Raw genomic sequence first — 12,159 nt, 5'->3', positions numbered from 1 at the left:
TTGAAAACCATGGGAAAAAGTTTTTTAATTTTTTTGATTTTAAACCATTGCTAAAATCTTGCGAACCATGGGAAATTTTTTTTCTATTTTACGGATTTTGGAGCATGGTTAAAAACTTGCGAACCATTGGGAATTTTTTATAATTAATTTTCCATATTTTGCATGATTTTTGCGATGGTCAAAAATCCGTAAATTAAACATAATAATTTTTCCATGGTTCGCAAGTTTTTAGCCATTGTCTAAAATCCGTAAAAAAGAAAAAAAAAATTTCCCATGGTTCGCAAGATTTATGCAATGGTCAAAAATCCGTAAATTAAGAAAAATAATTTTCCCCTGGTTCGCAAGATTTTAGCAATGGTTTAAAATAAAAAAAGTTAAAAAACTTTTTCCATGGTTTGCAAGTTTTTAGCCATGGTCCAAAATCCGTAAAATAAAAAAAAAATTTCCCATGGTTTCCAAGATTTTAGCAATGGCCCAAAATTAGTAAATTTAAAAAAAAAATTTCCCATGGTTCGAAAGATTTTAGCAATGGTTAAAAATCCGTAAAATTAAAAAGAAATTTTCTATGAGAAATTGTACCATGGGAAACGGACATAAGCAATGGTTTTTGAGATTTTTGACAAGGTTTAAACCATGGGTCTAATCGTATTTACCTTGGCAATCGATTTCGCCCATGGTTTTTATGATTTTACCCATAGTTTCATTTCCACGCGGGATATTTTAATTGCCTAATTACATAACAATTATTTTACAAAATACAAAAAAATGTATTCAATTACATATGTATAAATAGAAACTATGGGATTTTTTAAAAAAACAAAATTTTAAATTTAATTATTTTAAGAGATTCATATTTTGAAAAAAGTTGATCAGTAAATAATTAATATTATATTAATAATAATAATATTAATATTATACGCTAACTTTAAAAAGAATTGGTATTTTAATTAAATACAATGCAGAAGTACACAACATTTATGATCAACGATTAGAAATTAATTCTTATTTAATATGAAAAATTAAAAAAGTTGTTTACCTAAAAAAATATTTTTTTTATAAGTTGTTGATTAATAAAAACTACAAGAAATATTTTTTAGGCAGAGAATTGTAGAATTTTTCATTTAAAAAAATTATTTCTTTAAAAATCGTTTATCATAAACGTTGCGTACATCAGCTTCGTATTAAAATTTATAAGTTTGCTGAGAAAAATGTACAAACGCGGGACAATCAATTAACTAATTTACCAACACGGTATTTTTAATTCTATAGAAACTTTAGGCAAGTTTTCAAATATTTTCAGTCAATAAACTCAATAATTCAATAATACACAAGTTTGAATTTATTTTTTTTTTATTTTTAATATTTAAATTCCTAATACGTCTTTATTAAAACATTTTTATATTTACAACAGTCGATATAGAAATAAAGTTTTATGTAACGCCCTAACCACTCGGTGCCCAACATTTTTTTTGTAATAAAGAAAAATTAATTAAATTATATATGAGAAATAACTGTACAAAACTATTTGTAACATGTAGAATATTCAGTGTTAAACTCTTTTTTTATCATTTCAAATTTTCCGCTACTATATGGAAATATAATTAATCATTCTAACAATAAATTTTAATTAACAAATTTTTTCTGAATAATAAAATTTTAACTAATTATTATATTAACATTTTCTTCCCCTTATATAATAGAATTTCAAATAATTTCTTTTATCGTTTAATAATATTTATACAATATTTTATACGAAAATGATTTTAATTAAGAAAATTTTGAGAAAACATGGTTAATAATTTTTTTTGCAACAAGTTTTGGATTCACAGAAAGAAAATACCAACTTTTGTTATTAATATTTTTTTACGTATTTATTTTATTTAAAAAATTTTTTAAGTTAACTTAATATTACAAGGAAGGTTTGACGAACACAAATTGGAAATGGTAACCTACATACTACGACATAAATATTTGCTACATCGACATTGACTTTTATAATGACTTTGATTTTTACCTTTATTTTAACTTTTACTGAAATACATTTTTTAATTGAATTTCAGTAAAAGTAAAAGTGAAAATCAAAGTCAAAATAAAAATAAAAGTGAAATAGTAGAGGAGCCCAATATGTTTTTTGGGATTAAATTGAGCGCGGTAGATAAACACAGGGGGATACCTTGCATGTTGTTGAGTACATCTTCCAAGTATTAACTCTTTTTATCAAGACTTGCGTCTAGGATAGTCCATCAGATTAGTAAAAAAATCGATAGTTGGAGATATTGAAGCGCGTTAGATTAAGGTAAGGTGTGTTAATTACTAGCTAAAAAATGTGTCGATGTGAGCGTAACGTAAGGGAGCAAGAGGGTTAGAAATTTGCAAAAAAAACGTTGTCTTGACATTATCGAGCGCGGTTAAATTTTTTTTAATTTGAAGGAAATAACACAAGAATCACGAATAAAGTATAATCTAACGATTTCCAAAAGGCAAAGTAATGAAAATCGTCTATGTAGAGTAGAGCGCGCAGTTGGAGTACAACACGCATTCCCCACTCCGTGCCTGACCTTCCCTTTCACTTTTTCCCTATTTCTGACTCTCTCACACAATCCCGATTCTTGACACTGCTCTCCGTCGCCATAACACCATTACAGCTGATCACAAAACAGCTGTCAGATTAACAATATTCCTCAAAATAATCGTCAGATTTTCGGCTATCATGACTGCAGCATCAAGTTGAACCATCAGTATAAAAATCTGACACGCTCGAGTATTTCAAGATGGCGATTTTTTTTTGCATTTTCAACATTTCGTTACGAGCTTGCGTCACTTCCGAAACGTCAGTTTTTTGAATGGGAGCATATTTAGGGTTCATTTAACATTCTCCCTAAATATCTGACGCGATCGAACAAAATTTTTTTCTATTTTGTATCTATCCAGATTGCCACCAGCACCACGCAAACCGACAGCCCACACAGCACATTATATTTCCTAAATATTTCATGAATATTTCATTGAAAGATTTGAAATATTTCAATGCAAGGTTCGTGAAATGTTTATGAAAACAGGAAAATGTCCGCCTATAAGAAATATTGCCGTACAATTTTGCTGAAATATTACACTTTAAGACTCCTGCAATATTACACATGAAGACTCGGCAATATTCAGGAAATATTTCAAAGAAAGTTAGAAACTTTTTTAAAATATGTAATCAATCGTTATTTTCTAACATGTTCAACACCTTAGGATACTAGAAAATTAAAAAACTACTGCGCAGCTGTACAGGCCGTAATTTTTTTCTATAATATTTTAATGAAATATTTCAGCAATATTACACGGCAATATTTCTTATAGGCGGACATTTCCCTAATCTCATGTGCTGTGTGGGAGGTGAACATACATTTGGTATCAGAGACACGTTGGGGTATCAAAACTATTAATATCTGACACGCTCAAATATTTCCATGTAATTGGTTTTTTTACATTTTTGAAAATTTGTTTAAGTTTAACGTACCACTGAAAGGGAAAACTTTACAGAAACTTTTATTTTCCTTATCATCTAAACTAGAAAATATCATCATCCCGACGACGCTCAAGTAAGTCCCCATTTATCATCATGGGCTCCCCAACTAAAAGTGAAATTGATTATGAAAGTCAATGTCGATGTTGAAGTCAAAATTAAATTACTTAATTGCACCCCCGTTGATCGTTGCATATTGGTTAGCGTTTTTAATTTCTGTACGGCTAATCCGGGTTTATTTTACAATATAGAGTTCTAAAGTATGTTCTTAACGCCAACTGGTGGTAACGATTTGAAGCTACATTCATTTAAAAAAACTTACTATTTATTATAACTCAAATATTATTATAATGTATGAATGATTTTACCTACCTCCCAAATCAGCACGAAAACTTTCAGCAAACTTGCACGAAGTTTGTCGTGCAAGATTGCAGTGCAAACATGTAGCAAGTTTGGTGCAAGCAACAAAATGTCCTTTTGTTGCAAGGTAGTTAAGCAAGCTTGCAGCAAACTTGCAAAAAGCTTGCTGCAAGCTTGTATAATACTAAAAAAATTTTTCAAAACAATTTGCTATTAAATAAACATAAAGGGCACTCTGTTTTGGAGGTTAAAAAACGTATTGCACAGCCGTAGAAGCTTCCGTTTACAACTGCGCATCGTATTAAGTTTTGCAAACTTGCACCAAACTAGCTACATGTTTGCGCTGCAATCTTGCACGGCAAGCTTCTTGCAAGTTTGCTGCAAGTTTTCGTGCTGATTGGGTCAACTTTAAAACACTATAAAAATTAGAATTAATTTTTTTTCTCTACCCGGTGTTTCTCTTAGAACAGTTCCAGAAATAAACTTTTTTTTCATCAATTGGTTGAGTCACGTTACTAACGTGACTACTTTTTAGTAATCCGTCACCTTTTGCAAGGCTTTCTTTTCCAAATATAAAAATATTAACTTCTTGAAATCTGCTTTTGATTATAATAAAAGTTTTTTCACAAATATTAACAATAGTTAAAAAAATTCTTGTTTATAAATTAACTTTTGTCACGACATGTGTACAATTGTCAGATTAAGCTACCCATTATTTTGAAAAAAACATCCTCTAGAAACGCTTCGAGCGACTTTATATATAGATACTTCAGAACTCTATACCTCCAACGATAAATAAAAAAATCAAAAACTTGTTGCAAGCAGGATAAAAAATAACAACAAATTAGACAATGATAAATAGAAACCAATATCAATTTAAGAAAAAATGAAATTTAATTAAATTCTTATCTCTAACGTTTGCAGTTCCCTTAGGCCTTTGATTGCGATTCTGAAAGTTGAATACCTGTTCGAACATTATATTTTTACGTATACATTGTGTACAGTGTGCGCACACGATCATTATTAGGATCGATAAACGTCTTTGAAAATAGTCAACACACAATGATAGACATTTTTTTTTTAAATTTCTGTCGCTTTTATATTATTTTAAACGCGAGAGTCTTTGTTACGTCATTCCTTATTTACAAATATTATGTACATCATTACATATAGTCTATATATATTTTTTTTTTCACTTTTTGTTCATAGCTTTAAAAAAAATTGTACAGTAAAAAGCTTTGATTATACAAATATTATTATTGCAACAGCACGCATTCAGTGTCTGAGAAATATTAAGTTTTCATTATTTAAATGAAAAAACTTTCCATTTTTTTTGTGTGTGTGTCATTTTTTTTTCTTTTCCCAGTTTATTTTATTTTCTACGAAAAAAGTTGTTTTTTTTTCATGGACTTTTGAAACTTTTATACTGATATGTCTCGGAAATTCGGTCAATGGGAGGTTGTACAATTATTACATAGCCGCGTAAAACATCAATGAATTATTTTAACAAGTTTCACTATTAATTAAAATAGAAATAATTGGTAATTAAATTTTCTTTTGCAATAAATATTACAATTACACATGTATATTTTTTTTATGTTATAGAAAAATAAAAATAGATTTTTTATTTTGATTTTGGAATGCAAATTTTTCGATTTCTCGAGTATAACTCAGAAAAGAATGGAAAACATTTGGAGCACAGTGGAAAATTGAATTTCAAGTTAGAAAAAGGTGAATTCGTGAAGAGAAATGAAGTTTTGTGAAAAGGTTCAAGTGACAAAATCGGAACAGAAAATTTGCATGATTACATGAAATTCACAAAGGCGTGTAAAAGATAAAATATTTCTATACTCGTCATCCACGTGATGATATTAAAGGAAAATTTTGTTTGTTTGAGATTTTGCACCTAGCTCTCAGAATTGGGGGCATTTATATATGTATAGTAAAATGATATATTTATATTTTTTTTTTATCAAGGAGGGAACGGTATGTATATAAATATATCGAGTTATACGCGACGCGTGAATACAGCTATATAGGAAACGCCTAAAAAGACGACTTGTATTTTTTTTCTTCCGATTTTTTTTCTTTACAAGTTTCTTGAGCGAAAAAATATTTCTATATATCTTAATGCCTATATAATATAATACTGCCACGGTACGTCATATGCACTAATATTCCCCTCGACTTTTTTAATTCTATATATAATTTTTTTTTTTAATCAAGCAGCTTTTCCAAAATTCCAACTTCAAATTAACTTTTCGCTCGCACATGATTAAAAAATTTTTTTACATCTTTTTCTTTTTTTACATGATTCATTATTATTGAAGCTCGATTTTTGCGACAAGGAAAAGATTTTTTTTGGTTATGAAATAAATTTCCTCAAGCGGAAGTAAAATTTTTTTTTTCCATAAATTTCGAAGACGTTTTGGTGAAAATTATATATAGAGATATAATTATGTTTCGGCAATAGTAATTTGGTCCTGAAATTTTAGATTAGCTATAAAATTCCACTATTTTGAATAATTCTCAATGCAATATTCTATAATATTCATTTTAAAATCCTATTTTTTTTTGTTTTTTTCCAAGATTAGTCTTTTTTTAAGAAACCGAAAAAGCGTATAGGTACTTTCTCCTTGTTTATTTAGAGAGAGAGGGGGGGATGATTTAAATGCAAAAAAAATTCGATGACTTTTAATATATATAGATAATGGAAAAAAAATGACTAAACTCGAATCAGCTTACGGAAGGCCTTCCTGAATTCGGGATTGAACACGGTGTAAATCACGGGATTGACGAAACTGTTCATATAACCAAGCCACGTGGTGAGAATAAAAGCTGTGACACCTGGTTGACAATTCCCATTCCATTTCGTACAGAGTGCATCCGTTAGATTACATGTGAAAAAGGGCACCCAACATATCAGGAACACACCTGTTAATAGAAAACAAAAATTACATTAAATCAATAAACTAATTAAAATAATTAAATTTTTTTATAATTTTTATAAGATAGATGGCAATTTTTTTAAAATAAGTAAAAACTTTTTTTTCAGAGTGACTCTACTTTTTTTAATTACATCGATACGTGTGATGCTATAAAATTCTTATTAATTTTATAATTCAAATTTTTTTCTATTATTTCTTATTTAAATTAAATAAATTTTTAAATTTACATTAATTATTCGTAATTTTTAAATAAATTTTATTGTTTTTAGAGGTTACAAAAGATATTCAAAGATTGATCAATTTAATGTTAACTTTAAATTTAATAAAGCATTCATAAGTTCTCAGTCCGGGGATTTTTCTAATATTATATCTTTTCTTATTTAATTAAATTTATGTAATACATCGATTCTAAGAAGCAAATGAGTTCAAACACGTGGTTGAATGATCATAAACATAAATGTTTAGGTAATTATCACCCACGTACTACCAATTTCCAATACAAAGAAAATGATAGGTATTGTCCAAATTTAGAAATCGGCCGGTAAATATTTGTACTAAACATTATCGCGCGTCGATAAACATGTTACCGACCGCGGAGCACAAAGACGTAGTACCCGATTTCGCCGCGCGGGCCGCATCGCCGAAGCTCACTCGCGTACGCCCAGCCCACCGATCGGCTATATAAGCTGCGCTCTCGCTGAGGACCGTCACTCTCGTGCTACGTATGTAAAGTAAAGTAACGTAATGTATAGTAAAGAAATATTGTAAAATAACGTATCAAGAGGTAAAGTAACGTAACATATGTATAATAAAAAAATATTGTATTCCCGCAGTTTTAAGTAAATTTTCCGTTTTATTACCGTTTGTAGATATACTTAGAGTTTTACTCTTCGTATTGGGATCTGACATTCGTACACATGCCATCTGGTGTTGAAAGATGTAACTAGTTTTGGATAACTTTTTGTGTCACTTGCAATTGTAGTTCCGCTGTCATTGTTAATTATTTTATCATTATGAATGAAGCTACATTTTTACCGGGTGAGAAATCTTCCTGCAGAATTAAGTGTTTTGTGAGAGGCTGTGGCAGTACTGTAGCGAAAAATTTAAGCGTAATTTTCCATAAATTTCCGAAACCAAAACCAAAATTACACGATTTACACCACACTTTATAATATGCCCGGCTTGCAAAACGCGTTCACCTTCAATAAATTTTCGTTGAGCAGGATTTGTACCTGCCCATGCGCAAATACTGTCCATAGAAATGAACATTTTCTGCATCCCATGTTATTCCCATGTAAATTCACTAAAAGTGTTACCCAATTTACGCCATATTGCTTTAGGCCCCGCCCCCATGTCAGATCCCAATAATTAGAACACGAGTTTTACTCGTAGTTCACCAGAATATCGCAAATTTTGAGGCAGTATTACAATTGATTTCACCGCTCATCGCAGCGAGTTGAAGCCGATTTCGTTATTGCGCGGCTCAAATAAGCGACGTTACCAGATTGATGCCGAATTTCGATTCCGCGGCTAAACGTATCGCGATAGACGCCGACAGAAGTATCTTTTCATGACGGACATCCCTCTAAGACAGGGTAAACTAATTGCTCAGCTGAGATTAATTAATAAATTTCAACCAATAATTAAAATGGGGGGGAGATCTTTTAAATTTAGTCTAAATTGTTATTGTGACTTTTGCTGTCAGAGGCTTTATGAATTTGATGACCTGTTGTATCATGTTCTGGTAGATTGTGCGAGATTTTCTTTGAACAGATGGAATATAAGCGAGAAATCGGAATCGAGTGAGATAAGAGATGATTGGATGGATGTATTAAACACATTAAATAAAATCAATGTTAAAAAAATAGTATCGTTTGTAACAGAAGTTTTAAACACCGATGTAAAGCCTCGATAAGAATTAATATAAAACCAAAATATTGCGAAGAATTATAATTGAATAACTTTGTAATAGATAAATGTAAAGCTAAACCTCTTTGTACAAATCTGATGATTTAAAACAAATAAAATATTATTAATTATCCAGTTATCATTTTTGTTGGAATCAAAACGAACCCTAGCTCAGCGAGCTAAAATATTGATTCTTACAATTACAAACGTTATAGATTTTGAAAATATTGATTCTTACAATTACAAACGTTACAACATGACCATTTGAATCGCGTTCTACCACGGACTACGGAAACCATCCCTACCACCTCTACTACTAGTATACTTGTCGTATCCGTGAGCTGTAAGAACGATGTAGTAGTAAAGTAGTGGGGCTGATTTTCGCTGACGCGTCTTAGCCTATCAGAACGCTCGACTTTAAACGCTTTTCCTGTAAAATTCTGTTTTGGGAGCTAAGGTGCTTTTTGTCGTGTATCGTCACATTTTTATTATTCAATATAATGAAACGCGTGAGATCAATATCATCAGATAAGATTGTCAAAATATAGTAGAAATTTATGAATGAAATAAACTTCTTATAAGTTTTTTTTGCTTATTTCTTATTCTATACTTATATTTTCTTATCTTCTATTTTTAAATTATTTGTCGCTTTTTCAAACTAAATTAGAGGAATCTTTCTAATAATTATTTAGTTTTTTAGCTTTTGTTATTAACCTTTCAAAATTCTTCTAATTATTTAAACAATTGATTGTTTATCGTTTCGAAGGATTTGATGCTAAAGAAAATATTAATAAATAAAAGAATTATATTTATTTAGATTTTTCTTGAAAAAAAACGATTAATCTGACGGTATAGTCTTTATTATTTTAAATGCTTGTTAATTCTCAACAATTTATTTCCCTCTATTCTGAATAGAATAAAATTTATTTCTAGTCTATTTTCTGTTTATAAATAAATTATAATAAAATAAACACACCTTGGATTCGTGATTTAATCACTTATAAAATTTTAAATTGTATTGAGAAATTTCTTATGATTTTGAATCTAAAAAAGTATTAAAATAAAATTATTTATATAACAAATAATACAAAATTTACCTAACCTAAATTTAAGGGTTAGTTTCTCCTAAGTCTATGCTAACTTTGCTACTCTTGTATATAAAAAAATTAAATCTTAATTCTTAATCATAAATTAATAATAAATTGTCAATTTATGAGATTTACATTAAACTTCGATTGATTTACCTCTGAAAAACCTTGTTAGATAATTAATTTAACTAAATTAATTATATCCTGCACTAACTAATTTTTAGGGCTTGTTAGGATCATCTCTTGAGTTAATCTTTCAAACTGTTATGTGGATCGCCTATTGAAATGTACATGACATATAAGAATACTAAGAAAGAAAGAAAGCTCCTGACCATTAATTCTCCGTAGCTTGACTTTGAAGATTTGATTTTTGTATATTGTTGTTGAATAATAAAATTTATTTATTACTACTTTGAAAAATCAATCGTGTTGGTAGAAATCTTTCAAAAGCTCCTGACGTGTGATTTTTCTCCGTGAGTAATTTCTATTATTAAAATTGCTAACCAATCGTGTTGGTAGATATCGTCAGGAAGCTCCTGACGACTGGTTTTACAAAATTAATAATTTTAAAAATTATTTCTTTTACGATTAGATCTTTTTCTCCCAGAACAACAATGTAATAGCGTTTTACAATACAGTGTTTTAATATTCAGAATAATTTCTTAAAAAATATTATTTTTTATTGAGATAATAATGTGAAATATTTGACGTCTTCAGTAAACTTACAAAAAAAATAATTCTTTGAAGTATAATATAATTAAAAGATTTTTCAATAAATAAACAAATTTATGGTAAATTTCAAATTTCCATTATCAGATATACAATGAATATTGTAATTTTGTTCTTTTCTTGTAACATTTTTTTTCATAAATATTAAAAGCATCCTTCTAATTGCATTTCTTTGTTGAATAGAAGTGAAAATATGTATATATATATGCGAGTTAATTTTCCTTTAGAAGATAAATTAAAGAAATAACAATGAACTGACCTAGTACAATGGCTAAAGTTTTGGTCGCTTTGCGTTCCTTCTTCGCTGAACTTTTTTCCCGTTTCTTCTTACTGGCCTTATTTGCTTTATATATCGTAAACCTAGAGCCTGAAGAAGCATTTTTTCGATCTTTTTTGGATGATGAACAACCTGTCATGACACTCGGTGACCTTCCAAGTTGAAAAGGAAAAAGAGTTGCCGAACTCTTGAACCTCTTGAATTCTTGTTTATTTGTGCTATTTCCATTTCGTTTCGGATGTGAATTGGAAATTGGTGGTGGTGGTACACCACGTGGAGGTGGGGAAGACGATGTCGATGAAGATGGTCCAGAAGTTCCCTTTGGATTTGGACTTGGACTTGAATTCATTTCTATCGTCTCATGAAGTAACGTGCTACTTGCTGCCCCATCGTAACCTGAATCTTTTCTCGATTTCGTCTCAGAATTTAGTTGTGCCTGGGCAACGACACTAAAACGACAACTAAAAAACAAAAATATTAAAAATTATATTATTTTATTAATTACATTATATTATATAAATAATAAATATAACAATAATTTAATATTAAGGGATTATGACGCTCTAGAGGCCGAAAAATAGGTGTTTTTTGTGAATTTTTTTTTTTTAAGAAACTGAAGCCAATAAAAATTGTGATCTAAGGACTTCATTGTACATTTATCGAAGTGTAGAAAAAAATAATTATGATTAAATTTCATAATGTTTTGCGGCGCTGCAGCCATTTTCCGTAAACTCGTTCTTGGCGGGAAGAAACCGCGGCCGCACCAACCGTTCCTGTAAATTTTGAAATAGCATAATTATCAAAATTGTTTCTTATTCCTTATTCAGTAGCTAAAAAAAGCGTAGGATTTTTTGAATATATTGATTTTTGGCCAAATGGAGTATCTCTAAAATTTAGCTATGAAAATTGAGCAGTAAATTTTTAATAACAGAAGAAATATGCAATTAAAAAAAAATCCTATGCTTTTCTCTAAACAATATAATATTAAAGATGTGTGCAAAATTTGAACTTAATAGGTTGAAAATTATAAAAGTTATTGGTGTGATAGCTCGAAAAATGTAGTTTTGAGATAATCGTGTTTAAATTTTTAAGTTGTAAAAAAGCGTACATAATTTTTAAATACCTTTAATCTGCAATTCCTGCACCATATAATTGGCCTTCCTCATTAATTGTCCTTATTATCCATTTCATTTCTCTGAAAACATCTGCTGTATATCTGCGTAGACCTTTCAAGTATCCCTCCCCACCGCAGTGACAAAATGAGTTCTCCGCGCGCTATAAAGCCTTGCATGAAACTTTGAAAATGAGCTATTTAGTTATTTCTTACTGCCATAATCT

At 29.5% G+C, this 12,159-nt stretch overlaps 1 protein-coding gene across 1 annotated transcript in view; it reads right to left on the bottom strand.

The window, feature by feature from the left end:
* Positions 1-1,129: 1,129 nt before the first annotated feature.
* LOC127279505 (dopamine D2-like receptor) overlaps positions 1,130-12,159 on the bottom strand; it is a 32,774-nt gene continuing 21,744 nt past the window's right edge. The window contains exons 6-7 of the mRNA XM_051301902.1: positions 10,804-11,282; positions 1,130-6,805 (exon numbers count right to left, since the gene is read on the bottom strand). Of these exons, the coding sequence (XP_051157859.1) occupies positions 6,597-6,805; positions 10,804-11,282 (688 nt within the window). The 3' untranslated portion in view covers positions 1,130-6,596. The remainder of the gene's footprint in view (positions 6,806-10,803; positions 11,283-12,159) is intronic.

This window comes from Leptopilina boulardi, unplaced genomic scaffold (genome assembly GCF_019393585.1).
Source record: "Leptopilina boulardi isolate dan_hultmark-lab unplaced genomic scaffold, ZJU_Lbou_2.1 LbouV2_216, whole genome shotgun sequence".
In the NCBI taxonomy this organism is placed as follows: Eukaryota; Metazoa; Arthropoda; class Insecta; order Hymenoptera; family Figitidae; genus Leptopilina; species Leptopilina boulardi.
This window is presented reverse-complemented; position numbering and strand designations above follow the sequence as displayed.